General features: G+C 42.4%; 1 protein-coding gene across 1 annotated transcript in view; it reads right to left on the reverse strand.

Moving 5' to 3' along the window:
* LASP1 (LIM and SH3 protein 1) overlaps positions 1-27091 on the reverse strand; it is a 1019750-nt gene that overhangs the window by 422239 nt on the left and 570420 nt on the right. Inside the window, exon 4 of the mRNA XM_044088315.1 lies at positions 5026-5133. Coding sequence (XP_043944250.1) covers positions 5026-5133 — 108 coding nt within the window. The remainder of the gene's footprint in view (positions 1-5025; positions 5134-27091) is intronic.

Below are 27091 nucleotides of genomic sequence, written 5' to 3' on the forward strand. Positions count from 1 at the left end.
CAACCTGTAAGAGACTCACTCCCCTGCCTTCATTCCACCCCTCACTCCATAAAAAACATTTGGTTCCCACGCACTTCTCAGCAGGAGTCCTCTCCTTCTGTTTTCTTTGTCCTTTTGGATGGTTTTTGTCTGGCGCTCTAGCCCGAGCATCCTACGGTATATTATAATTGCAACGATATTAAACAAGGCTAGAATCTCCAGCTACCCGCGCCCTAGCCTCCTCTTAAAAGGGCGGCAACCAAGAGCGTCAACACCAGGCCCTAAACTCAGGCCCAAAACAAGTATACCTAAACAAGGTATACCCAGCTGTATCAGCTTTCCACAAGACATACACAGTTCCACTTTTCCTCTCACCGTTAAAATACCGAGGCAAAAAAAACCAAATGCCCCCCACGGGTTCACTAGCCATTACTCTCGGGTCTGAAACCCGGCTCGAAAAAATCAGAACGCCAACCTGCACTCGCGCCAAAATTTTCACAATCATATGCGTGCGAAAAAAAAGACTGAATGACGCCGGTCAGGCGCGAAAGTAGCTACCGCAACGTTGACGCCAGTCTAAGGCGCCACGAACCGGGGCCAGCCTTCTCTCTCTGGTTCGGCCGACTGGGACGCGGACTATACCCAATAGTCAGGACTGCAGCAAGGGAAGACGAAGAACATCTAGCTATATATCCAACTTTAAAATCATATGTTTCATGTCTTAAAAAAACCACGGACAAGGCCTATGAAGGATGTTAAGAAGACAAAACTAGAATTTCGAAACAGGGACCGCAGTGACAGCATCCCATGTTTCTGTGAGATAATGAGGCACTAGGGCAGAAACCGGACCTACTCTGGAGGAGTGCATTGGGGCTTGGAAAAATATCCATCCCCCACCAGGATGATGGCAGTACACCTGACTGCTTCCCCCTGCCGCTAGGGATGAGTGAAGTAAATAAAACATTAAGCAGAATCCCTTCCCTGGGAATGAAATGGGCCAGTTAAGAATTCTCTGTCCACTCCCAGAACAACACTATCCTAGAAGTACTCTCTAGCACCAAACTGTTAGGTGTCAACATTGATAAAAACCTAACATTTGGCCTCCATATCCACAGCAACACTGAAAGAAACTGGGTACCCTGTATAGACACAACCATTTCCTCAACCCCTCTGCAAAAAAAGCTCTAACCTCATCCTCTCTACTACCATCCCTATTATACAGAGCCCCTATCCTCACCAATATCCAGTTCTCTCTGAAAACCAAACTTGACTCATGTTACAATAAAGGTTGCCAAATCTGCAGCAAATGCAAAATTCTCAACACATCACTGTTCTTTACGGCAACTAAAGTGGCTTGAACCAACACATTATCTCACCTACCTACAGCTAACTACTGCACATAAAATTATATATAAACCATCAGCTTGCCCTTCTCTTTCTTCCACACTGTCTTTGCGTCACCCAAACAGACCTTTCAGATCTGAAAACAAAACACTGCTCAAAGTAGAAAAACCCAGTCTCACAGCTGGTCAAATGCTCTATTCTTATACTGTGTCTAAACTTTGGAACTGTCCCATCTTCAAGCAGTTCCATCTGTAATCCTGCTCTCTTTAAGAAGTCCCTTAGACAACATCTGTCCTCAGACTGGCTATGCTCGCGCCAAACTGTCACTAAACACTGCTGCTTCTACATTAACCCACTTCTCTACAGCTTGCTGGTGCGCCAACTACTCGCTCTACAACCAAACCCCCTCGCCATTCCCATTTCTTCACTACAGTACATCTTTCTCTGTCTTATGTCTACTTCTCACGGCCGTTACTAACCACCAGAGCCATCATTCTGTCTTGACAACATCCTCTATTCACACCTCAAATCTCTAACAGTTAATATATAAAAACTGTCATCCCATTTGTGTATACCCTCAGCAATCTATAATCTCTAAGCTGACTCTCTCTTGCATACAGTCCTTTAACAATGCTAATTACTTACATAATGTAAACGGGCAGTATGTATATAAATAACCCGGACCTTTTGCTCATGCTATGTCCAGGCATGTTACTGGATAATACCTGTTAACTCTAGCATGTATTAGTACTTGTATCTACTTGTTAATTGCATGTGAAGCTTTTCTCCCTGGGCCTCCACTGAAAATGGGCTCACCTAGGCTCAGTGGACCTTCCTAGTAAACAAATGCAATAAATAAAATAAATAGTTCTTCGCAATACTTCTACAGCCCAGGATGAATTTAGAGATCTACCCCTCACACAGCCAATATCAGACAAGTACCAAATGAGGAGGCAGGATCACTGAAGTTATGTTAGGACAGTTATCTGAAGCTTAATCATCCTCATGAGGCATCAGGAAGGCTTCTTCTTTTTCTTGGCATTGATCTGGCTTAGAAGAGGAAGCCAAAATAGTAATTAACAGTGTGTTCATAAAGCTCTTCCACAATAGTGTGGGCCTGTTTTCTCCAACGAATGTCACTGGCCATATCCTCAGAGGCTTTGCTGAAAAGCACTTCTCATATGAAGCGGCCATCCTGGACAGTATTCCTGCTTTTATTTCCCCCATAAGGGAGGTAACCACAGCCACATCTCTGAGTCTGCAGTACTGGTCAAGGCATGAGCAAAGTAAAAATAACTGAAGCCACAAAGAAAATGATGGTAGTGGCCAATCATAGAGTCTGAAAAAGATCCTCCTTCATGCCAGACTAAAGGAGGTCCTGAAGCTATACTACTATCTGGGTCACTATGGGAAAACTGGTAGTAAGACAGGTTGACTGAGGAGCACCAGCAGAGTGCACCCTTTACCGCTCAAAGATTCTGACATTAAAACAGGCAGTGTGGCTACAAGAAGCTGCTGTCTCTGGGGCCTAGCTTGGATTGAAGAGCCCATGTATGAATCAGCTTCAGAATACTTGATTAGAACATGTAGTAGTCGGGCCTGTAAATGGTGTCTGTATTCCTGGGGGGGGGGGGGGTATAGAAGAAGAGTCAGGATATCCTTAGGCTTCTAAAACAGTAACCCTGATGAATGGCTCAATGGTGGGGATGATTCATGGCTCCCTCTGGCTTCTTCCCCAGTAATGCAGAAAAGCGTTCTGGAAAAAGGAATAGTTGCATGATGGCTGTCTATGGTAGACAAAATGAGCATTATGGTACTTAATTGTCCTTGTCAGCAACAAAATCAAAGGCCTTTAGGTCTTCAACTTCCTCAGAACAGCAGAGTGGGAGTCCCTTTATCCATTACCTCCATGTGACCTCTTTCATTGTCATTTGCAATGGTGAGGGCATGACCCACACATGCCAGGTGTCAGGGTGACATTAAAACTCATTTGTTTCCATCAAAGGCAGCACAGGAGGGGAGGTCTGTGCTGGACCTAGTGCAGACATATATTCCCCAAGGGTAAAGTGCCCTCACCCAGCTGTGTGCTGACTCAATTGGCCTTCACTGACTGCTACCAGTTGACCTTCAGGGTGAGGGAAGACAAGTCACCATGTTGTCCCAGTCCTTGATTAGGTGACCAGACAAGCCCCTCCTTGGCATCAAAAAGCTGATCAACCTCAAGCTCCAGTCAATCAACTGGGAGATGGGCAGTGCCAGCATCAAACAGTCAGACTGGTTTAATCAAAAAGTACAGCACCACAGAATCATTTAACCAAATTATTAACATCTAAAGTAAACTGGCACACTGCTGTATGATGCAATGTACTGTTTATCTGAATTTATAAAGCTGTGGACGTAGAAGGAAAAGGTCTCCTTCATGGGAGGGTACAGGACGGCTTAACTTCTCTTTGCAAAAACACATTTTACTCTTTTTGTTTTCCTTTGAGGAGTTTTTGTTTTCTTAATAAGAAGGGTTTTAATGTGTGTTGTGTGCACATCAAGGAATGTGGCAGCACTGAAAATGACCAAGCACTTCTAATATTTAGGATTGCTACTTCCCTGAATAATTGAGAGTTTTATGGGACTCTGTTGGCATCGGGTGAAGTAAAGAAATATTTTTAGCATTTTTAATGTTAGCAGTTTAGTTTCTTTTGTTTTGCAACTACATGACTACTTGTCATAGTAGTTTCAATTGATATTGTTTGGCCATTTATGTGTTCATACGCATGACATATAATGACCAAGAGTGCACTCTCTCTACCCCAAAATGAGGAGCCTGAGGTATGCCCTTTGTCCCCTTCCGGGGCACAAGACTGACACAAGCTTGAATCACCACTTGTCAAGTATTTGCTCAGCACCTGTGCAGACTGTCCTAGAAACAAACTTTCTTTCGAAGGGCTACACCTTGATCTACTCTTTAATAATACTAGTATGGCAATGCTCCAACCTATGCACTCCCACCTCTGTAAAAATACCACTATGGCAATGCTTCAACCTATACACTCCCACTTCTGTAACAATATCACTATGGCAATGGTCCAACCTATGCACTCCAACCTCTAACATCATTACAGCAACACTCCAACCTATGCAGGCCCACTTCTCTCTTTTGGCCACAAGACATGCCTAAAGCTCCTCTAAAGGCAAGGCAAGCCTCGGAAACATGTCCTAGTGCTTCATGTTTTACTACTCCCACACAAAAAAAGAGGGAATACCGCTGCAAGTCTTTGCTGATAATCTGATGCCCACAGAGATACTTTGTAGATTTATATCAAGGCATGTGACCACGCACTTCCAGTGACAGCTAGGGTCATGAGATGATAGGATCATGAGATGAACTAAGTGTTAAAAACAGAACTGCTGTGCCCTGGAGTTGGGGACTTCATTCTCTGAAGTAGCTTCCACATTATGCATCCCATCAAGTGCACACATAAGCAACAGTGCGAACTCCCGGAAATTTACCAAACTGTGATTAGTAGAAACAGGAACTCATGAAAGAGGGCCTTCAATCTCAGATCTACAGATACCGGTTTCTGAATATGGATTCTGTGGCTACTTAAAACTTAAAAGAACTACTTCATGCCATGAAAACATAATTTGGATATGCAACTTCATTGTCTCCCAACAAAAGCATAAATCAATAAGTAAGCAGTTACTTACATTGCTAATTTGGTCTTGGGTCTTTTTGATTCTTGTAAGCTCTGGTGTATCTGCCACAACGCTAAATCCTTTGCCTTTGTTTTTCTCAAATTCTTCTTTGTAACGAACCTAAAACAATAAAAAAAGAAAAAAGGTCAGCAATAAGAGAGAAAAAGTAAAATTAAAATGGATACAATCATTCATATCAAAATACATTTCTGTGACATGACTTTATAAAATGCAGACATGATTAGATCAGATAAAATTCTTTATCATCTGCTCTATGCACAATGAAAATTTCTTCCATACAGGGTATACTTGACAGTTATGAACTTAGCTAAGTCAAGTCCAGTCCAGTCATAGAAAAAAATATCTGTATTTTCGTAATAGGACAGAAGGCAAAAAGCAGACACACTAAGGGATCAGTGCACTTCATGAGCAGACCGTATAAATGCATCTTCTACAAACATTCTCTTTAGTATCACATGTTCACTTCACCAATTAGGTTCATAGATTAGTATTAGGCTAACTACCCTTGTGGGCCATTTAAAGCCTAGCCAGTTACCCCATGTGGGAATCAAACCCTGCACCTTGTGTTTGTAAGGTAAACACCTTAACCATTATGCCATCCTCCCACCCCATTACTACAAATGACCACTAGATTCAAGTAATAATGCTGGTCAGAAGATGGCTGGGAAAAAAATAAGTAGTCAGAGGAAGACGAGTGGAAATGCTAACAGTAACTCTCTACAGTTCAGATATTCATGCTTGTAAAAAGATCTTAATCACTATGCACTCCTCCATATTAAAAATGTCAACTTTGTTAATCTGTTCTGTCTACTGGGTTCTCACAGGCTGAGCCTGAAAGCAGTCCATTTGGATCAGTCCCTGGTAAACAAATGAAAATAACACAAGAAAATAAAATGTTTAGTCAAGTTATAGCTTGCTGGATAGCTGTGTCAGGCTGCAGAAAGATTTTTGCTGCTGTCCGCAGAGTTGTATGCTACTGTAATCCTACACAAAGAAGAAAGAGTTGTCCCCAAATGTCAAGTGGGTAACAATTTAAAGGATATAACTATTTAATGTACACATTTGTTAATCAGGCAAGTGAAGGACACTATCCCAGATCCCTTTCAGGCATGATTCAAGCCACAAGGGTAGAGGTAAATGCAATACGGACGGAGAGTTTGCAGCATCCGATCAACCAGTATTTGTGGAAAGGGTGAGAAATCTACAGTAATCAGGAAACACACATGCGGCCACACACATACATGGAGAGAACATGCAAAAAAAAAAAAAAACTGCAGTGACCAGAGGTCAGGACAGAACTCCAACCCATGCAGCTGTGAGGCAAATAATCACTCTACCTATGTGCTTTTTAAGTCTCCGTGTCTGCTCTGGATTACGATTTTACACAGCGCATTTGAAATTTCCTTGCCAGCGACTGGTGTGTGTGTGTGTGTGTGTGTGTGTGTGGGGGGGGGGCTGGATTTGTAAAATGAAGACATCTACTGCATTCATAAGATGTTCTGAAATAAATGGTCACAGTTTTAACTTTTCAATCCAACTACAGCAAAACAGGAAGTGTTTGATGTATTTCGTAAAGGTTCATAATTTTTATGAATTTCAATCAATACTACAGTTGTTAAAGTTCAACGTAGTTACAATCCCACTTTGTGAACACAATCAATGACAACAAACATGCAAGGCTTGAATGTTGGCTTGGTAAAGTAAATGCAAAGCCTCTGACGGTACAAAATACAAAATGTGGTCTGAATATGAAACACTGATCGCTAACAAATCCATACCACAACATCTGACCACCAAATGTTATCCTAGACAGTACTGTGCCTTTACAGTTGAAACAGACAGGCAAACAGAAGTGAAGCAGAAAGGCAGGGGCACTCAGCTGCAAATGTACTTCAGGGCCATTACCCTGATAAGAGATTCCTAACCTCTAGCCTGGAGAAGCTTTAGCAGAGGAGTCTCGAGGGGGTTACATGCCTGTGAAGGATGAACATGTCCTTACATACTTGGCTGGAATTACTTGGCTTGTACTGACGATAAGGGCAATGCTTAGTGAAAAGGAGTGATGCCTGGAAGTCTTTATTGGTGTGAAGAACTCACAAACACTGTTGAAAATGACTGATAATATACTTTAAAGTCTTGTTTCATTATGAAATCTGCTTCATTTCTGTTACTCAATTACTTGTTACAAGGAATCATGTTTTTTCCCCCAAAGGAATAATTTTACCATTGTTTTTGTAAATAAAACTTACCTTGCACAAATAAATTGGTTATGCACTCTGTTCTTTGCTACAGAGTATAAATGCTTATTTCTTAAAAAAGCACCAAATAATAACACTTCTCACCACTGTCTAGAACTCATGCCCTTCTTCACAATCCCCTCCCATCCTATACATTCACACCCTCCCACTAACATTCACCCATAGTCTCTTTCTTCACCCCATACTTGTACTCTGTTCAAATAAATCTCCAACCTCTCTCAAAGACTAGGCCAACATTTGTAATAAAAAAAAAATAAATAATTTTCTGTTAACACGTCTGGAAGGTGACAATTTTTTAATGCTTTCTTTAATCTATCGTGTGTGTAACACACATTTACTGCGTGTCATATACTTCATATACTTACCACTTTAGGAGTTATGGTTTTTTAAGCATTTATCAATGAATGTTTTTTCTCGTTTCCTATGCTGAACCAATAATAGGTCCTTTTTGATTAGTGAGTTACCCTGGTCAGCAAATCTAAATTAAAACATAAAATAAATTAAAATAAAATAAAAATGTTGATGCTTCTACCTCACTGCACATTTCTTAGATTATTGTTAGCAGTAAATACTGTTCTTTTTTTTACAAATGACATGTCTATCACTTACTTGTGTATCTGGTTTCTGGCCTGGGTTGTGACTGAAAATGTTTTTTCAAAACACCTCACCTACTTGGTTAATAAATACAAGTAGAAAAATGGAAACACATTCATTCATCATTGCCTTCCACTGCCATACACTTTTTTCTTCTGTCCCTTTCCTGCTTGAATATCGCTGTGGAGTCAAACTCTGTTATCCATTCCTTTAGTCTACCTTACAACCCTCTATGTGAAGAAGTGCCTTCCTTATATGGCCTTCAGAAATGCACACAGTACACAAACTGCGATACAACCAGGGCCATGAAAAGCTGAAGTATAACCTTGTTACAGGATGGGGTCTAAATGACAGCTTCTTGTGCTTTACTTCTTCACCCCCCCCTTTCTTTAGTCTGGCAAGTGTCCACTGTTCTCCCCTCTGTACCTTGCATCACCCTACCTTTGTATTGACTGAAGTATTCATTATGTTCCTCTGCTTTTTTCCTCAGTTTATTGCGATTTTGTAATCTTCTTGTCATCTTTGCTTAGCCTGACCAGTTCTCTCTCTAACTTCCTTCTGCTATGCATTTAAAAAGCCCTAGTACTTTCCTTATTGACTCCTTCTGCCAACTCCTACCTTTGCTGCCCTCGTGCCATTAATGGTGCCCTTGTAACCGGCCTCCTCCAGCTCATTGTAGTCCTTTTATCTACTGCTCTGTTTGCTAACCTCACATTCCTGTGTAACCACATCAACTTTCTCTTCTTTTTGCCATTTCCTCATACCTTTGTACGTAACCCCAGTACCCCATCCCTGACCCATTCTCATAGCTTTACTCTTGGTCTGCTAATGTGTTCTTCTCCTTCTCCTCCAGCACAGTGTAACCTACTCTCCTAACATCCCACACCACCTTATTTGTCTTCCTTTCCACCCACCCCTAGTCTAAACCACATAATGACATGGCCACTCTCAGCCTACATGTGTCACTCTCTCAGCATACATGTGTCACTCCAACAGATGTCCTGCTAAACTCTAGGCAGACCACATCCACATCTGCTATCCATATAAAAATGCATATTAATTGAATACAACCCTTCTCCTGCAAATCCCTTCTGGTACCATGACTGCAGTAAAGTATATAAGTATATTAACCCCCCCCCCCCCCCCGACACACACAGACACACACACTTTATTAGCATGCTTTTCTTGGCAAGCTGCTACATCTCCCTATCCCATTTATTTATATTATAAATCATAAAGATTGAAAAGTATTTGCTGAAAATATCTGCTTTCTGACCGTCTGCTTCTATAAACCTGCTCAGCACTTTGTTCATTTCACTGTACCCGTCTTCATTTTTTAGTTAACCTTCTAATGTACCTATAAAACATCCCATCTGTTTTCTTAACCAGCAGGGCAGTCTCCTCTATTCGGTCTTTACAATTCTGGCTGCCTTATGCACTTCCTTTTGCTTTAACTAGTAGAGCTCATTGTCCTGTTCCTTCTGTGACTCGAGCTGTAGAACTAACCTTTGCCGCCACCTCTTTTAACAGCCTCCATTTTTCTCTGCTTCAGAGCCGGGCTGCTGTGTGAGGGTACTGACATAAAACAAGCCTGCTGAGAGCACGCCTTAAGAAGAGGTTTAATATCTTTCATAATATTTCTATCTGATGAAGCTATAAACCAGACAAGCTCACAGCCAGGCTGATGGCAACAAACACCTTTTCAACGAAAGGTTTTCAAATACAGGAAGAGAGTGTCCGTTATGAGTGAGTGCTAAGTAACAGATTTGCTTTGTGCTGTGTTCTAATTGAGCATAGTTGCTCTTGTAAAGTATGCCTGCTACTTCTGGTGGGCCCCCTTCACTCCCACCAAAACAAAAGGCCCTTTTAACCGTCTTTGTCCTAGTTAACTAGAAGGAAACAGAAAATTAAAAATGGGTTAAAAATGGCACTTCAGGGCACTGCTGATGTGATTACATGTAAGAAAGGAATGCATGAATTCCCTTAAGGGTGAAACAGTCTAGAACAATCACACAGCATTTAAAGCACTCCTAAAATGTTTTACAATAACACGAAAATGGATGTGTATAACATGGAACGGTTTACAGTTTTCTTTAAATCTGAATCTTTATTCATTATTAATGAGGCATTTACCCAAATGAAAACAATATGCATCATACAAACTGGCAAAAAAAAAACAGTAAGCAGATGAGACACAGCACTCTACTAAGATAACAGAATGCAGAGAAGGACTTTCATTGGACCATCACAAACTAAATAAAGATGTCCTTATACTTCCACAATACAAAATTTCTTCTAGATCCAAGTCAAACTTATTTATTTGTCCAATAATCCAGTACTCCCACTGAGCATAAGTGCCTCTTCAGGACTGGCCCAAGAGAACTTGCTTGCAGTCGCAAAGTCTGTAATCGGATACAGTGAGTGGATCAAACTCAAAGACTACAAGATAAAACTCCTTAGCAGCTCATAGCCTTAACATCAGAACATTTTCAAACATGCTCTTTTGACACCTGTGATAATCCAGTAAAACATATTGCTTTATCATTTGGTCAAGGCTGACAAAAGGGTCTCTGGACTAGTCCACCTATAGCTTACCAAATAGTAAGTAAGTAAATAAAATCACTGAGTTTTGCACATTCATTTGTTTTGTCTGACTGCCAATCTGTAGTATCAGACATTTGTTAAGGACTTCACAGTTTGCTGCTATGAAGATAAGCAGGATATCACAGAAGAGATTACAATGCTAGTGACCATCTGACATGGCTGACAAAAGCCCAGAGGGCAGTACTCTTTAGTCAACTAACCCAGAAACAAAGCAGAAAGGAGGGCTGCTCTGTTGGGAGAAGGTAACCAGACACAGCAGCGAACTCAAGCAATCAGTGATTCAATGTATAGCATGAGCAGCCAGAGGACAGCATCCCATCTGATGGAGCAGCAAACAATCCATCATCTACGTACATAATCTCTGGTGACAGTTGAAGGTAGAGGGTTAGACCCAAAACATGCAGATGCAGCAAATATACAGCTGGTGCTGCAGGGATGAGGTCAAGACGGACACCTAAGTGATCTGAAATCGACTAGTGACTCATGCCTGAAGGCACCAATGAGAACAAGAGTAAGCTGATGACTTTGGCTTGCCCATTCCATGTGAGCAAAAAGGTCTGGTTTGAAAGCACTGTTGACACCTACTGGACAGTGAGGTGCATGGCAAGCAGTTTATGGGTCGAGTATGTGCGCGCGAGGCTCTGCCAAACCAAGTTCACACAACAGCCTTCAAGGGTTGTCTGCGGTAACGTGGATGTACATAAGAAATAGTGTAGACCCTCCCTTTAATGATAAACATGTTAGTCTTCAGGATTTATATTAGGGCACAAAATTATCTTCATGGCTGCCAAGAAGAAAGATATGGCATGACAAGCTCTTGCCCCAAAAGTGGAAAAACTAATGGGCATTTGTGACATATACAAGGTGGTACGCAAACACACAGACAGAAACATGAAATAAAAATAAAAAATAAGTATGGTAGACAACAGCTCTTAAAATAGGCTTAAGTTTGTAACATATTTTAATATGTTTGCTACGTGACACAGAGTGTTTTTTTGTGTGTGTAAGCATCTGCACATGTGTAATGGGCAGACAGACACAATGAATCAATCAGTCTCTTCCAGTTTTTAAATTACTGCACTCGCTTAACCAGACAAGACTTCCAGGTACAGTCTGAAAACCATCCATGTGGATCAGTGCTCTATCTACTCTGGTTAACAAATGCAAATAAATATAAAGACATAATTACAGCAGAGATGTACACACACCCCTACTTGCGTTTGTTTGTTGGGTCTGTGAAATACTCACAGATGTTCTCTCACCTGCCGTAGGAGTGTTAATGCACACTGCACTCGGTACTGGTTTCCATTCTCCACGACCTGCCGTAGGAGTGTTAATGCACACTGCACTGGTACTTGTTTCCATTCTCCACAACCTGCCGTAGGAGTGTTAATGCACACTGCACTCGGTACTTGTTTCTATTCTCCACGACCTGCCGTAGGAGTGTTAATGCACACTGCACTCGGTACTTGTTTCCATTCTCCACGACCTGCCGTAGGAGTGTTAATGCACACTGCACTGGTACTTGTTTCCATTCTCCACGACATGCAGTAGGAGTGTTAATGCACACTGCACTGGTACTTGTTTCCATTCTCCACGACCTGCCGTAGGAGTGTTAATGCACACTGCACTCGGTACTTGTTTCCATTCTCCACGACATGCAGTAGGAGTGTTAATGCACACTGCACTGGTACTTGTTTCCATTCTCCACGACCTGCCGTAGGAGTGTTAATGCACACTGCACTGGTACTTGTTTCCATTCTCCACGACATGCAGTAGGAGTGTTAATGCACACTGCACTGGTACTTGTTTCCATTCTCCACAACCTGCCGTAGGAGTGTTAATGCACACTGCACTCGGTACTTGTTTCTATTCTCCACGACCTGCCGTAGGAGTGTTAATGCACACTGCACTCGGTACTTGTTTCCATTCTCCACGACCTGCCGTAGGAGTGTTAATGCACACTGCACTGGTACTTGTTTCCATTCTCCACGACATGCAGTAGGAGTGTTAATGCACACTGCACTGGTACTTGTTTCCATTCTCCACGACCTGCCGTAGGAGTGTTAATGCACACTGCACTCGGTACTTGTTTCCATTCTCCACGACATGCAGTAGGAGTGTTAATGCACACTGCACTGGTACTTGTTTCCATTCTCCACGACCTGCCGTAGGAGTGTTAATGCACACTGCACTGGTACTTGTTTCCATTCTCCACGACATGCAGTAGGAGTGTTAATGCACACTGCACTGGTACTTGTTTCCATTCTCCACGACCTGCCGTAGGAGTGTTAATGCACACTGCACTCTGTACTTGTTTCCATTCTCCACGACATGCAGTAGGAGTGTTAATGCACACTGCACTGGTACTTGTTTCCATTCTCCATGACCTGCCGTAGGAGTGTTAATGCACACTGCACTCGGTACTTGTTTCCATTCTCCACGACATGCAGTAGGAGTGTTAATGCACACTGCACTGGTACTTGTTTCCATTCTCCACGACCTGCCGTAGGAGTGTTAATGCACACTGCACTCGGTACTTGTTTCCATTCTCCACGACATGCAGTAGGGGTGTTAATGCACACTGCACTCGGTACTTGTTTCCATTCTCCACGACATGCAGTAGGGGTGTTAATGCACACTGCACTCGGTACTTGTTTCCATTCTCCACGACATGCAGTAGGGGTGTTAATGCACACTGCACTCGGTACTTGTTTCCATTCTCCACGACCTGCCATAGGAGTGTTAATGCACACTGCACTGGTACTTGATTCCATTCTCCATGACCAGGCATATGTACTCAAAGTGGCTAACACAGTAGTAGGCCGATTTACATGATGACATAATTACATATGTGTTGGGGGGGGGGGGGTGTACTGTCTGCATTTGTGTACAGTGGCTGCTTTGGGCTCCCATTTGTTTGCAAGACTGCTTATGAAATGCAATTTCTAATCCCTGCTGCTATATGAAAGCATGCCTTTGGAGGTGTGTGGTCATGGCAAGCTTCCCTGCATGTCTTCTCCTGTCCATTGTGTCCTGTTCTAAAGCATGCCTTTGGAGGTGTGTGGTCATGGCAAGCTTCCCTGCATGTCTTCTCCTGTCCATTGTGTCCTGTTCTACAGTAATGAAAGTCAACATCTTTTATGACAAGATATGCTGATGTCTCACCCAATGTCTGCTGTGTCAGTCTTTCACCTGGTTTTGCATTCCTGGCAAAGCCACAGTAGGGGGGGGGGGGTGCAGGGGGTGTTTGTCCCAGGTACAAGCAGCTAGGGAGTGCAATGAGTGGGTTTGACGAGGTGCTAATTGCTTCCTGTCAGGAAGTGCAAGCATTCTCAGAATGCAATTAAGCATGAGCATGGCTGTCCAAATGCTTACTTATGTATATATGTTTGTTTATTTACCAGGGGACAGATCTGACAATCAATCACCAATTTCAGACCCAGTCCAGGTTACATAGATGCAACAAATAAACATGTTATGTAACGTAAGAGGCAGAAAATATCCATAATGCATAAGACATAGGTGATGACGTGAATATAGTCTATAAAAAATAAATTGAGAGTATGTGACAACAGCAAAGGCATATAATGCATGTACATACATTGCTATGTTCCACTGATTTATTTGTATTTGTCAATCAGGATAGAGCAGTGATCTATGAGGCCCTTTTTCAGAATCAGCTCGGGAGCACTGTACAGTTATCTGTCACACAGGTGAGTGGAGGCCCAGAGAGTAAATTCTTGCTCTACAGGAAGCATCTTGTTACATCTCGGAGCCTTAGTCTTCTGTGTTGACGAACAGATAACTTTTCTGTTTAAGGCAAAAAGATTCTGTGTTTAAAAAGCAAGGTTTTTATTCATACAATGGAGAAAAGAGACAGCTGTACACTACAGTTATATGAAAAACGGTGAATGACACTGCAACATTTGAACACAGCAAACTGCAGACCTTTGAAAACCCCCAACACACACACACACACACACACACACACACACACACACACACACACACACAATTTTTCCAATGTCGTCAGCTTTTGTTGAAGACCCCTTTTGTTTTTGCCCAGGGCACTGACTGATCCAGCTACACATCTGGTTCCTGACACCCTTGCTGTGAAGAGGTCATGTAGAGGTCACAGCTACAGTGTTGGATTTTGTGGTGGTACTTCACGTCCTGAATCAACTGAATCAGATTTGTTTTCTAGCTTTTCATAGGACACAGCTATGTTCATACCAAGTACTGGGTCCACTTCTGGTCCAGATTTAGTTTTTAACTTCAGGACATGAGGGTGGTATTTCTTCCAGTGCGAGGAAAACTACCGGTCTTCAACATCATACATAAACCTTGGACTGGCACCAACTTGTTTGGCTACTGCATTAGTTTAAATATGTCACCACACCAGTGAAAACAGCATCCTCTACTTGGAGCTTTTTAACAGAAGCGCTCTTGAACTTAATTTATTAGTATTTTAAAGGTTTCTTCTTGTGCAGCTAGTGAATGAAGTATGCCCAAAGGTTTACTGTACAGTTTCTGCATCCTGTTTGTTATTAAAGCATAAAGTAACGGTAAAGCCGGCTGCCAGCTATAAGTCAATCCTGCTCATGATGCCATTATCAATGAGTTTCTCCAAGTACTCGGATGATCATGCTTGCCTGGGCAGTACTGTCTCTGACCTGTCTGTCTGATGTTGCTGCTGCGTTCAGGCTTCCTTGTCTGATGTTGCTGCTGTGTCCAGGCTTCCTTTGTACTGTCTAGGACTTACTTGTTCAGTGTCACTGCTGCTTCCTACACACATTGCACGATTCACAGATTCCTTTGCTGGCAGCTGTAATACACTTGTCCTCCTCTGATCCACTAGCTACTGGTCTTATGATTACTGCAGGGTTTTCCATTTCAGTTAAGGCTCCTTCTTCCAAATACAGGTTGGTATAATGGTTAAAGCGCTTACCTCACATACACAACATACAGGGTTTGATTCTCACCTATGAGTGAAACTGGCTTGGCCAACAAGGGCAAATAATTTAGTAACTATCTATGAACCTACACTGCTTTATTTACTTGAATTTGTTAACCAGGTAAGTGAAACTGGTCCATTTTTAGCCATGAGACAGGCAAGAAGTATCGCACAGGAAAATAAAAAATACAACTGTTTACACAAAATGAAGCCTCTCAACATTCAATACTAAATAAACCAGAGTAAAATACGGAATTCAAAAAATTACATACATTGTATACAAGGCTACAGAAGAAATGAGCTTTATTATCCACATTGTAAGTGAGGCTACACTAGAAACGAGCTGTAAGCAAGAAGAAAAAGTTCTGCTCAAGCAAAGCAGGGGTTCTCCTGGAGCTGTAGCACAGGTGAAACAAGACGAGTCGAGAAGAGACATGGTCTAAGGAAGGACTGAAGTACACTCGGACCCAAGGATGGAGAAACAAAAGATGTGGAAAGAATAAAAGACAAATAACAGACGAATGAAGAAGGGGTGGGTGAAGAATGAAGGAAGTAAACAGTACAGTTGCATACACTTACCAGAAATGCAGATGTTAGAGTGTATTCACTACTGCAGTTCTGACTTGTGAGATTTCCTGCCGTGAAAACCCTTGGCCGGCCCAACTACCACAGAAAATTCTTTCCTCCTCCTCCTAAGGCTGGTGGATGCCCCAACCGAAGTTACTACGTTTAGGTATACAGGGAGCCAGCCTATGTCATGAAATCAGTTTTTTCTTGTCCATTAATAGGGTAGGAGCCCCCAGATGAGTAGCAGGTAACTGAGGAAGAGATGCCAAGGGGGGGTTCCCTTGGCTAGAGAAGAGGTTACGAATATATTACCTAGCAGGTTAAGGGGGAAGGAGGGAGCAAAAGAAGACTGCAACAGTGAATACACTCGAACATCTACATTTATGGTAAGTGTACACGACTGTACTTTATGTATACTGCAACAGTGAATACACTCGAACATCTACATTTATGGTAAGTGTACACGACTGTACTTTATGTATACTGCAACAGTGAATACACTCAAACGTCTACATTTATGGTAAGTGTACACGACTGTACTTTATGTATACTGCAACAGTGAATACACTCAAACATCTACATTTATGGTAAGTGTACACGACTGTACTTTATGTATACTGCAACAGTGAATACACTCGAACATCTACATTTATGGTAAGTGTACACGACTGTACTTTATGTATACTGCAACAGTGAATACACTCGAACATCTACATTTATGGTAAGTGTACACGACTGTACTTTATGTATACTGCAACAGTGAATACACTCGAACATCTACATTTATGGCAAGTGTACACGACTGTACTTTATGTATACTGCAACAGTGAATACACTCATACATCTACATTTATGGTAAGTGTACACAACTGTACTTTATGTATACTGCAACAGTGAATACACTCGAACATCTACATTTATGGTAAGTGTACACAACTGTACTTTATGTATACTGCAACAGTGAATACACTCGAACATCTACATTTATGGTAAGTGTACACAACTGTACTTTATGTATACTGCAACAGTGAATACACTCGAACATCTACATTTATGGTAAGTGTACACGACTGTACTTTATGTATACTGCAACAGTGAATACACTCAAACATCTACATTTATGGTAAGTGTACACGACTGTACTTTATGTATACTGCAACAGTGAATACACTCGAACATCTACATTTATGGTAAGTGTACACAACTGTACTTTATGTATACTGCAACAGTGAATACACTCGAACATCTACATTTATGGTAAGTGTACACGACTGTACTTTATGTATACTGCAACAGTGAATACACTCGAACATCTACATTTATGGTAAGTGTACACGACTGTACTTTATGTATACTGCAACAGTGAATACACTCGAACATCTACATTTATGGTAAGTGTACACAACTGTACTTTATGTATACTGCAACAGTGAATACACTCGAACATCTACATTTATGGTAAGTGTACACGACTGTACTTTATGTATACTGCAACAGTGAATACACTCAAACATCTACATTTATGGTAAGTGTACACGACTGTACTTTATGTATACTGCAACAGTGAATACACTCGAACATCTACATTTATGGTAAGTGTACACAACTACTATGTTCATGTTTCACTGTTGCAGTCCTTACTTGTGGGAAGATCATCAAAGCTGAAAAGGGAGGAAAAAGAACAGGAAGAGGAGAGGATGTCCTACAGGATGACAGCGGTGAATCTACAACAGGCTGCCATGTGGTACTCTCTGGTGAAGGTATGCACAGATGACCAGGTGGCAGCTTCCAGGATATCCGTGTTAGGGACCCCTTTCAAGAAGGCAGCAGAGGTTACAACAGCCCTAGTGGAGTGTGTAACTAAAGGAGATACAGTGGGAAATGCATTTTGAGATGTCTTTTTAGAAGCTGGTTTTCCCTCAGAGCCAGGGGCAAAGGTCACAAAAAGCTGGTCAGAATTTCTCAAGGCTTTAGTTCTGTCAAGATAACAGCAGAGTTGCCTATGCACAACCAAGTAAGGAAGTATTCTTTCCCCTTTATTTTGGGAGTTGGGAAAGAATGGGGGTAGGTATATGGCTTGATTTAGACAAGTGTCAGTGACCACCTTGGGCATAAAGGAAGGGTTAGTTCAGAGGGAAACCCTGTCTGGGTGGAAGATTAGGGATGGTTCTACCACTATGACAGCCTGCAGTTCAGAGACCCTCCAGGTGGAGGTGACAGCCAGCAGCAGGGCAGCTTTCCAAGATAGCAACTTCAGTGGGGCAGGTGCTGCAGGTTCAAAAGGAGGAAATGTCAATTTCTCCAGAACAAAGTTAAGGTCCCATAGAGGGGTAGGGCTGCCTCCTGAGTGGTCTGATGTGGATAACTCCCCTAAGAAACAGTCTTAACAGGGGATAGGAAGGACAGGTATATGGGCCGAAATGGCAGATGCATGAATTTTAATGGAGGAGTAGGAAAGGCCTTTATCAACCAGACTAGCCAGGTAACCTAGAATGGTAGCAATCTGGGCTGAATCAGGATTGTGGTCCTGCTGCTGGCACAAGATGGAAAGTCTTTTCCACTTAGCCGAGTATAATTTCCTAGTGCTAGGCCTTCTGGCTTCATGGAGAATGTCCTGAAGCTGTTTGCTTAGGTTAAGCTTGTTCCTGGATGCTGTCGAATTATCCAAGCTGAAAGGCTGAGCATCTGCTGGCTGGGGTGCAGAACCCTTCCCTTGTCCTGAGTGAGACAGTTGAATCTCTTGAGGCACCAGTCATGCCCTCTGGTTGGTTAGTTCAAGAAGCAGAGAATATCAGTGTTGCCTTGGCCAGTCTGTAGCTATCAGCATTGCCCTTGGGCCCTCCTCCCTTACCTTTACAGGCACTCAAGGTAGTAGGGGGCATGGGGCGGAATGCATAAATGAAGAGACGAGTCCAAGGGAATGAGAAGGCGTCTGTTCTCTAGGCTGACTTCTGTTTGATCCTGGAACAGAATATTTCACAGCTGAGCATTTTCCTTGGTAGCAAAGAAGTCTATCTGTCGGACGTCCCATCTGTGGGCCATGCTAAGAAAGATTTCCTGATAAAAAAGCCATTCGTGGGGGGGGTGGGGGGGGGTCCATCAAGTTTCTGCCGAGGTGGTCTGCTAGAGTACTTTGACTCCTAGAAGGTATTGTGCCAGGAGGTGCAACCTCAGGCAGTGGGCAGTTTCTCAAACTTGCACTGCTAGACGGCATAGAGGGTAACAGTTGGTGCCCCCCTGCAGGTTTATGTACCATATAACCGTGGTGTTGTCTGTTTTGACTAACAGGACCCCTGGTTCCCATTTTTCCATGAAAGCTATCAGGCCTTTTTGCACTGCCTTAAGTTTTTTCCAGTTTGTGTGTCTGGCCTTGAACCCACTTCTCTTGGGATTGGAGGTGCTAAAAGTGAGCCCCCCAGGCTGTCTCTGAGGCATCAGTGGTGTGGGCTGGGCCCTGGGGAGTGAATCTGAATGGAAGGCCTTGATTTTGGGCACAAGCCTGTACCCACCATGCAAACTCCTCTGAGACAAGGAATCAGCTGCATCTCGGTCACCAGGGACTGAGAGTGCTGGCACCATACACTTTTGAGGTACTACTGGAGTTTACTCATGTGCAGCCTCGCCAGGGGAAACATGAGGATGCAAGATGCCATGCATCTCAATGTTCGGAGAAACTCTTTGGCCGAAATGCATTGTTTCAGTTGGATACTTTGAAAGTAGTGGGTCAAAAAAGGAGACCTTGTCTGGGGGAAGAAAGGCTTTATGAAGTGACGAGTCCAGGATTGTCCCCAGGAAAACTATCCTGTTGGTTGGAACAGTGTTGGATTTTTATCAGATTTATTGTGAAGCCCAGGGAGGCATCAAGGTCTTGGGTAAACTTCAGATCCTTGTGAAGTTTTGATAGATATGAGGGCTGTAACAGGCAATTGTCCAGATAAGTGTATATTTGGACCCCTCTGGTCTTGCAGAAGGCAATTGCAGGGGCTAAGCACTTGGTGAAAACCCTTGGAGCAGTAGACAAGCCAAAGGGCAGTGCTAAAAACTGCAAGTGACTGGAACCTACTCTGAAACAAAGAAAGCTTCTGTGGGATTTCTTGAATTGGGATGTGGAGGGTAGGCATCTTTCAGATCCAGAGAAACCATAAAAGCCTGTGGGGCTATCATGGGTAGGAATTTTTGAAGAGTCAACCTTTTGAATTTTGGAACTAGGAGAATTGGATTGAGACTAGACAGGTCTAAGACAGCATGCCAACAGCCTTCTTTTCTGGGAACCAGAAATAGCCAGGAGTAGAACCCTTTGCCTTTCTGATGTTCTGAAAATGGTTCCACTGATCCTTGAGAGCACAAAATCTGTATTTGAGAAAGGGCCTCTACTTTTGATTCTGAGGGATATCTGGACAGCCTGAGTATTTTACTTAAATGATTATTTTGATGAAATAACACAATGTTTTAATACATTCATAACATTCAATAACTATTTACGGTGTTTACATTCAGCATGACAAAAACGATTCAGATAAAACATTTGTAATTAAATAATTAGGTAATATGTAAAACTATGATCCATGCCTGGCTTCTCCACAATACACCTGACATCTTAGCTATTTCTGAAACCTGGTTAAAACCTCATATAAAAGATGCTGAAATAGTTCCACCAAACTACTCTATCATAAGAAAAGACAGGGCTCACAAAAAGGGTGGTGGGGTAGCTATACTCTACTCATCCACCCTATCCATTACTCCCTATAACAAACCCATTCCTCAATTCTCCAATGCAGAATTAGTACTAGCCGTATTTCAGTTAAATAAACACAAACACATCTGCATAGCCTCACTTTACATCCCCCCTGGAGACAATACCTCAGTACTTGAGGATATTCTATCCTGGCTGTCAACCAATATCAGCAATGAAATCATTATCATGGGAGACACAAATATTAATTGGTCTTCCATTCACTCCCCTACTCACCCCCTAAACATCAACCTATACAAGTACTCTCAACTCATCAACCTCACTACCAGACCCTCTAAAGACTTCTCCAGTGGCAGTATCCTAGACTGGATCTTAGTCTCTCACCCCCACTACTACTCTGATAGTGGAACTTTTCCCGATTCCCTCAGTGACCACCTCCCCATCTTTACCAGACGCCTTCCATCTCCATTACAAGTAACTCATAAGTACATCACCACTCGCTACCTAAAAAATTCAACCCAATATCCTTCTCAGAAACCCTAAAATCAATTAATTGGAACTCGCTAAAAACTCTACCCTAGATAATGCAGTTGTACACTTCAATACAACCTTCCTAAACGTGCTAGATAGTTTTGCCCCCATAAAAACCAATAGAATAAGAAACAATACCGCTCCCTGGCTAACAAGAAATACACCCACTGCAATGCGACTCAGAGACAAAACCTGGACACATTACCAAAGAAACAAAACTCCCACCACCCTAAATGAATTCAAAACACTTTGCAATACCGTTAAAAAGCTTATCACAGTAGATGGACAGAATTACTTCTCACTACTCCAAAACGATCACAAAACCAACCCTCAAAAATTTTGGAAAGGCATCACTACCCTCCTAAAACCTGGCTTCACTGATAACCCTAGCCCAGACCCTAATGCACTAGATATAGATCTGGCTACCCAATTTAATGCTTTCTTCACAGACTATTACCAAACTAACCTCATCCTTCTCCAATCATCCCTCACCTCCTACTTCTCCATCCCCCCACTTATCACCCCCTTCAGCCCCAGTCTCTCAACTCCCGCCATTCTCCCTAAAACCCATTCCTACTTCTACCATAAGGAAACTCCTGCAAAGGCTTAAACCATGCACCAATGCCCCCGATAACATTCCCTCATCCTTCCTCAGCATAGCAGCTGAAGCCATTGCCTTCCCCATCAGCATCCTAATCAATCGCTCTATCCAAGAAGGTCTTGTATCGACACTCTGGAAAAAGGCTTTCATCATTCCCCTGTGTCCATCTTCAACACCTTCCCTATCTCTTAGATAATAACTTGCTAACTTCCACACAACACGGATTCAGACCCAGTCACAGCACCATGACTGCCCTCTTATCTTTCCTGGAAACCGTAAATAAAGCCAGAGATTCTGGATCTACTGTACCTACTCTCTTTCTTGACCTCTCTAAGGCCTTTGGCACTATCACTCACAACCTTCTCCTAACTAAACTATCTAAACTAAACCTATCCCCTTCCTCTCTCAACTGGTTCACCAGCTATCTCTCTAACAGGCAGCAAGCTGTCAAGTGGAAAAACGCCACCTCCTCTTTCCTTAACACACCCACTGGTGTCCCCCAAGGATCCATTTTGGGTCCTCTCCTCTTCAATATATTCATTAATGATTTCTTCCACTCAATTCCTCATGCTAAACTTATTCAATATGCAGATGACTCTACAATTATCTGTGCAGCCACATCCATCCCTGCTCTCCTAAAACTGACTCAAGACGCCTTCTCTACTACAGAACAGTGGATGAAGGACAATCATCTAGCACTAAATGCATCAAAAACCAAACTTATGGTATTTACCCCCTCAATAACAAACACCATTGATAGAAAACTATTCTCCATCACTAGCCAGAATAACGCACCTCTTGAACTAGTATCTGAGACTAAACTACTAGGAGTCCAAATAGATAATCAGCTGAAATTCAATAGCCACCTACAACTAAACATAAAAAAAACAATAATCAGCTTAAATTCAATAGCCACCTACAACTAAACATAAAAAAAACACCAATAATCAGCTTAAATTCAATAGCCACCTACAACTAAACATAACAAAAACCCAACAAAAACTTGGCATGCTCTACCGACACAATTGATTCCTCACTACATCTACTAAACTCACTCTTGCTACTACATTTCTCATCCCTTCCCTTCTTTATGGTGCCCCTCTCCTAACAAATCTACAATCATCTCTCAAAATTAAACTGTCCTCCTGTTATAATAAAATTGCCAAATTTGCCACTAGTAACAAATCATCTACCCATCACTGTACATCTCTTCACAAACTCAACTGGCTAGAGCTTCCCAACTATCTCTCCTATATTCAGCTCACTTTTGCTCACAAACTCATTTTTCATCCATCTCTCTGTCCCTCTCTCAGCTCTACCTTTAAAATGCACCTGCCACAAAGAATTCTAAGATCTAATAACCAAAACCTAATTGAGCTGTATAAACCCCTTCACTCTCCAGGAAAAAACCTCCTGTCCTTTGCCCTGGCACGACTATGGAACTCCCTTCCTCCCTCCATCTGTATCACCACCTACCTCCCTGCTTTTAAAAAATCACTGCACTCACATCTAACAACCTCTTGGGAATGCTCCTGCTCCCACCCCTCATAGCCCATTCTCCACTTACTACCTTCAACTTATTCATATATTACCAGACACCAAATAATTAAGTCAACTGTAGTTCTCTAACCCTACTATTCCTCTGAAGAAACTATATATATATACGACCACAATGCTTTATTTTTCTAAAAATTTTTACCTAAACTCTTTCTTTGCTCCTACTTAAATCTGGGTTGTTCTACAAAATAAAACCTAAAAATTACTTTGTAACAGCTTAATCTTTATTTAGTTTGCAACCCACAAATGACTGAAATTGTAAACTACTGCAATCTTTTGTTACCAGTGCTTTAAAGCTTTGTGTTTAACCTACTAATAATTTGAAATTGTAAGCTGCTGTAATAATTTTTGTAACCTTTGTTTTGGAGCTTTTCTCCCCAGGACTCCATTGAAAACGGGTTCTTATTGGCCCAATGGACTATCCTGGTTAACCAACTGCAAATAAATAAATAAATAAATGATAGTTAGGAAGAGTTTAGTTCCATCTGTACGATATCAATCAAATTCAAAACTTTCCTCCATGGACTATTATCCAATGGCTTAGGAAAAGTTCTTTTCTCCATTAGTATGCATTTCTTTGGTGAATAGCCTGAGTATTTTAAAGGCTTTTTGAAAGTGAGTTTGCAACCAACTGAAATAATGTCTAGAACCCACTTATCTGAAATGATGCAAGCCCAGTTTTGTTTGAACAGGGACAGCCTTTCTTCTAGTTTTGTGGAGGAGGAGGTGGGAGAGGGATGGGTGAGTCATTGCTGCTCTCTGGCAGAAGCCTGGGGCCTAGAACTACCTTGTCTGGAAGTTTCTGAGGTCCATTGCCTTGGTCTCTGTAGCTGTTGCCACTGTCTGGGAGTCCTTTCCCACTGTGTTTTCTTCTGTCTGCCTCTAGACTGAGAGAGAAAAGACCAGTGTTCAGTGGGGAAGTTCCTACTAAACCTAGGAGACTGAACCTGGAGGAAGTCTTTCACAGTCTGCATAGACTTAGCTTTCTCTCTCGTCTTTTTATGAACAGTCTCAGCTTTAGGTCCAAAGAGGAATTCCTTGTCAAGGGAAGCATCAAGAAGGCTGGATTACCATTGTCAGGAAGAGATTGTTCCCTAAGCCACGCATGCCTTCTAATAACTGAGCCAGTGGCAACTGCCCAAGTAGAGGCTTCCACAGCATCATAGCCACAGTGTAAGGAACGTCTTGCTAACTGAGAACTGGAAAGGCAAAGATCCAAAAACTCTTTAGAAAAGTTTTTATCCCGCAGTAAAGACATCTTTTGTTTAAGCTGATCCAGAATGGTTTGTTGACATTTAATCAAACGCAACTGACAGTTGACAGCCCTCACAGTAAGCGTGCCTGATGTACATACCTTTTTTCCAAATCTATCAAGGGCTCGGCTCTATTTACTTTTAGGCAAAGGGTTTCTACAAGAACGGTCTCCAGCCCCTTTAGGTTCTGGGGTGGCCACCTCTGGATCAGCAGAAGGATTTTTGAAAAAGTATTTATGGGAGTCCTGTACTCTATAAAACCTGTCTGGTTTATGAGGGGGTGGGGGAAAACAGTCAGGATTCAACCAGAAAATCCTGGAAGACATTCTCAACCACCTCAATAGCAAGAATTTTGTGCTCTGGCAGATGCAGAAACTCCTTAGTTCTCTTTTTTTACTGAGGTTATTCCCATGCTTCCCACTGGAAATGTTCCCACATAGCATGGAGGGTCTCACTAAAGGTGATATCCTCTGGGTGGAGGCAGAGGCCAGGTTCTCCTCTGAATCTAAATTCTCAAAAGAAGTGAGGGAGGGTCCATCTTCAGAACCAGATCCGTCTAAGTCTGAATCCTCATCAGATTCAAAAGTATCTGGGAAAACCTCAGAAGTAGGATCCCTTTTCCTTTTATCTGGGGAGGCATCCCCAGGTGCTGGTCTTAACCTAACTATGAAGATCAGGTCTTCAGCTAGTCTAAGTCACGTTGGTCTCCCTGAGAAAGGAAGCCGGTATGCCTAAGCAAAGGCCCAGCAGTAGTACTTTCGTTATGGCCTTGGTCCTAGGGACATCCAACATTTTGATGCCTGTCTCTGTGAAGAAAGAGGAACCAGTGTAGGCTGAGGCCGTGAAGGAATGTCACCGGGAAAAGAGTGCGCTTCAGAAGCTGATGCCTGCATAGCAGCCCCAGACCCGACCAATGAGCTGAAAGCAAAGCCCTGTGCAGAAGTAGAGGGACCAGACAGCATGTCATATTCCAAATGGGTCTCAACAGAGGTCAGTGCCACCACCTCAGACAGAGAAGGGGGCTGCAAAAGTGACTTATCTTCAACAATCACAAGCCTAGAAATGAAATAGAGAATGGTTGTCATCCAATGGCCCACGCTTGGGTCTCTTAGCTTTTTCCCCTCTTACACCTAGGCTGCTCAACATCTGAACAACTGGCAGACAGCATCGGATGCTGAAGGGAAGATTCAAGACTAAAGAATTTAGCTAAAATCTCGGCCCTACACCTGATAGTCCTAGAGTTAAAGCAGGCACAAAGGCAGCAACTAAGGATGTTGTGATCCAGGCCTAAACCAGTGAAACAAAGTGAATGGAAGTCCGTGTCGGATTTGCTTACCACAGCAGAAACAGAAACAATTATTTAATTTATTTGACAACAGTTAAAAGGCAAAAGAAAGGAGTTCCCCAATGCAGTACTTATCTTTCCAATTACTTCTATCTGGTGGGGACCGACCGGTGCACTTAAACACTGTTTCAGGCACTGACGGCAAGAAAAGACAGATTTCATGACGTAGGCTGGCTCCCTATATACCCAAACGTTCTGACGTCGACTAGGGTGTCCGCCTGCCTTAGGAGGAGGAGGAAAGTATTTTCTCTGGTAGTCTGGTCAGCCAAGGGCTTTCACAGCAGGAAATCCCACAAGTCAGGAATGCAACAGTGAAACATGAACATCAAAAGTATGAGGAAGAATGAAAGAAGACAGGAAGCCATGTAGGCAAAAGCACGGTCATTTAAGGTTTAAACCGCAGTTGATGAAGGCAGGATACTTTAGCCAGCATCCCTACGATAGTGATATTGATTACCTTATAGCTGCTTTATTTTTTCCTAAATATCATATACAGTCAGTCTCACTTCAGAGATTCCTTAGGGAGACCCCCCCCCCCCAGTTTGCAAGAATAAGCTTCAAGAAGCTCTTTTCCCTGTCTTTCTGAAACATGGGCTGGGCAAGATGGTGTGGTCATCTGATAAGTGTCGTAGGTCATATGCACAGACTTTTACTGACACTTTGTTGGACAGAGACAGAGAGGGGTAATAACTGCAGCAAATAAGGATAAAAATAAAACATGACATGTCACAGCAACTGTTGCTGCTGTCAAAATTCGCTGATGGCTGTCTGCACTCAACTTGGTCTGCTGGCATCAATTTTCATTGTAACTGCAGTGATCCTTTACAGCCCACAGTGATTAGCTAGTATGTATGTATATACAGCATCAGCAATGACTTGTTTCATTGCTCCTTTGTATATAAAACAGAAAACCTGTGATAAGCAATACCTATTCCCCTTTTTTCAGCCCCATAGTACCTGTTCTCCTTTTCTGTCCCATACCACCTGTTCTTTTCTATCCTATACCACCTGTTGTCCTGTTCGATTCTCAGCTAGAGCATCTTCTGTGTGGAGACATGTGTGAATGGGCGTACCTTCGTTGAAGGTTGTGCGTTAGG

Source organism: Protopterus annectens, chromosome 11.part0 (assembly GCF_019279795.1).
Source record: "Protopterus annectens isolate FY-2018-M chromosome 11.part0, PAN1.0, whole genome shotgun sequence".
Lineage (NCBI taxonomy): Eukaryota > Metazoa > Chordata > Ceratodontiformes > Protopteridae > Protopterus > Protopterus annectens.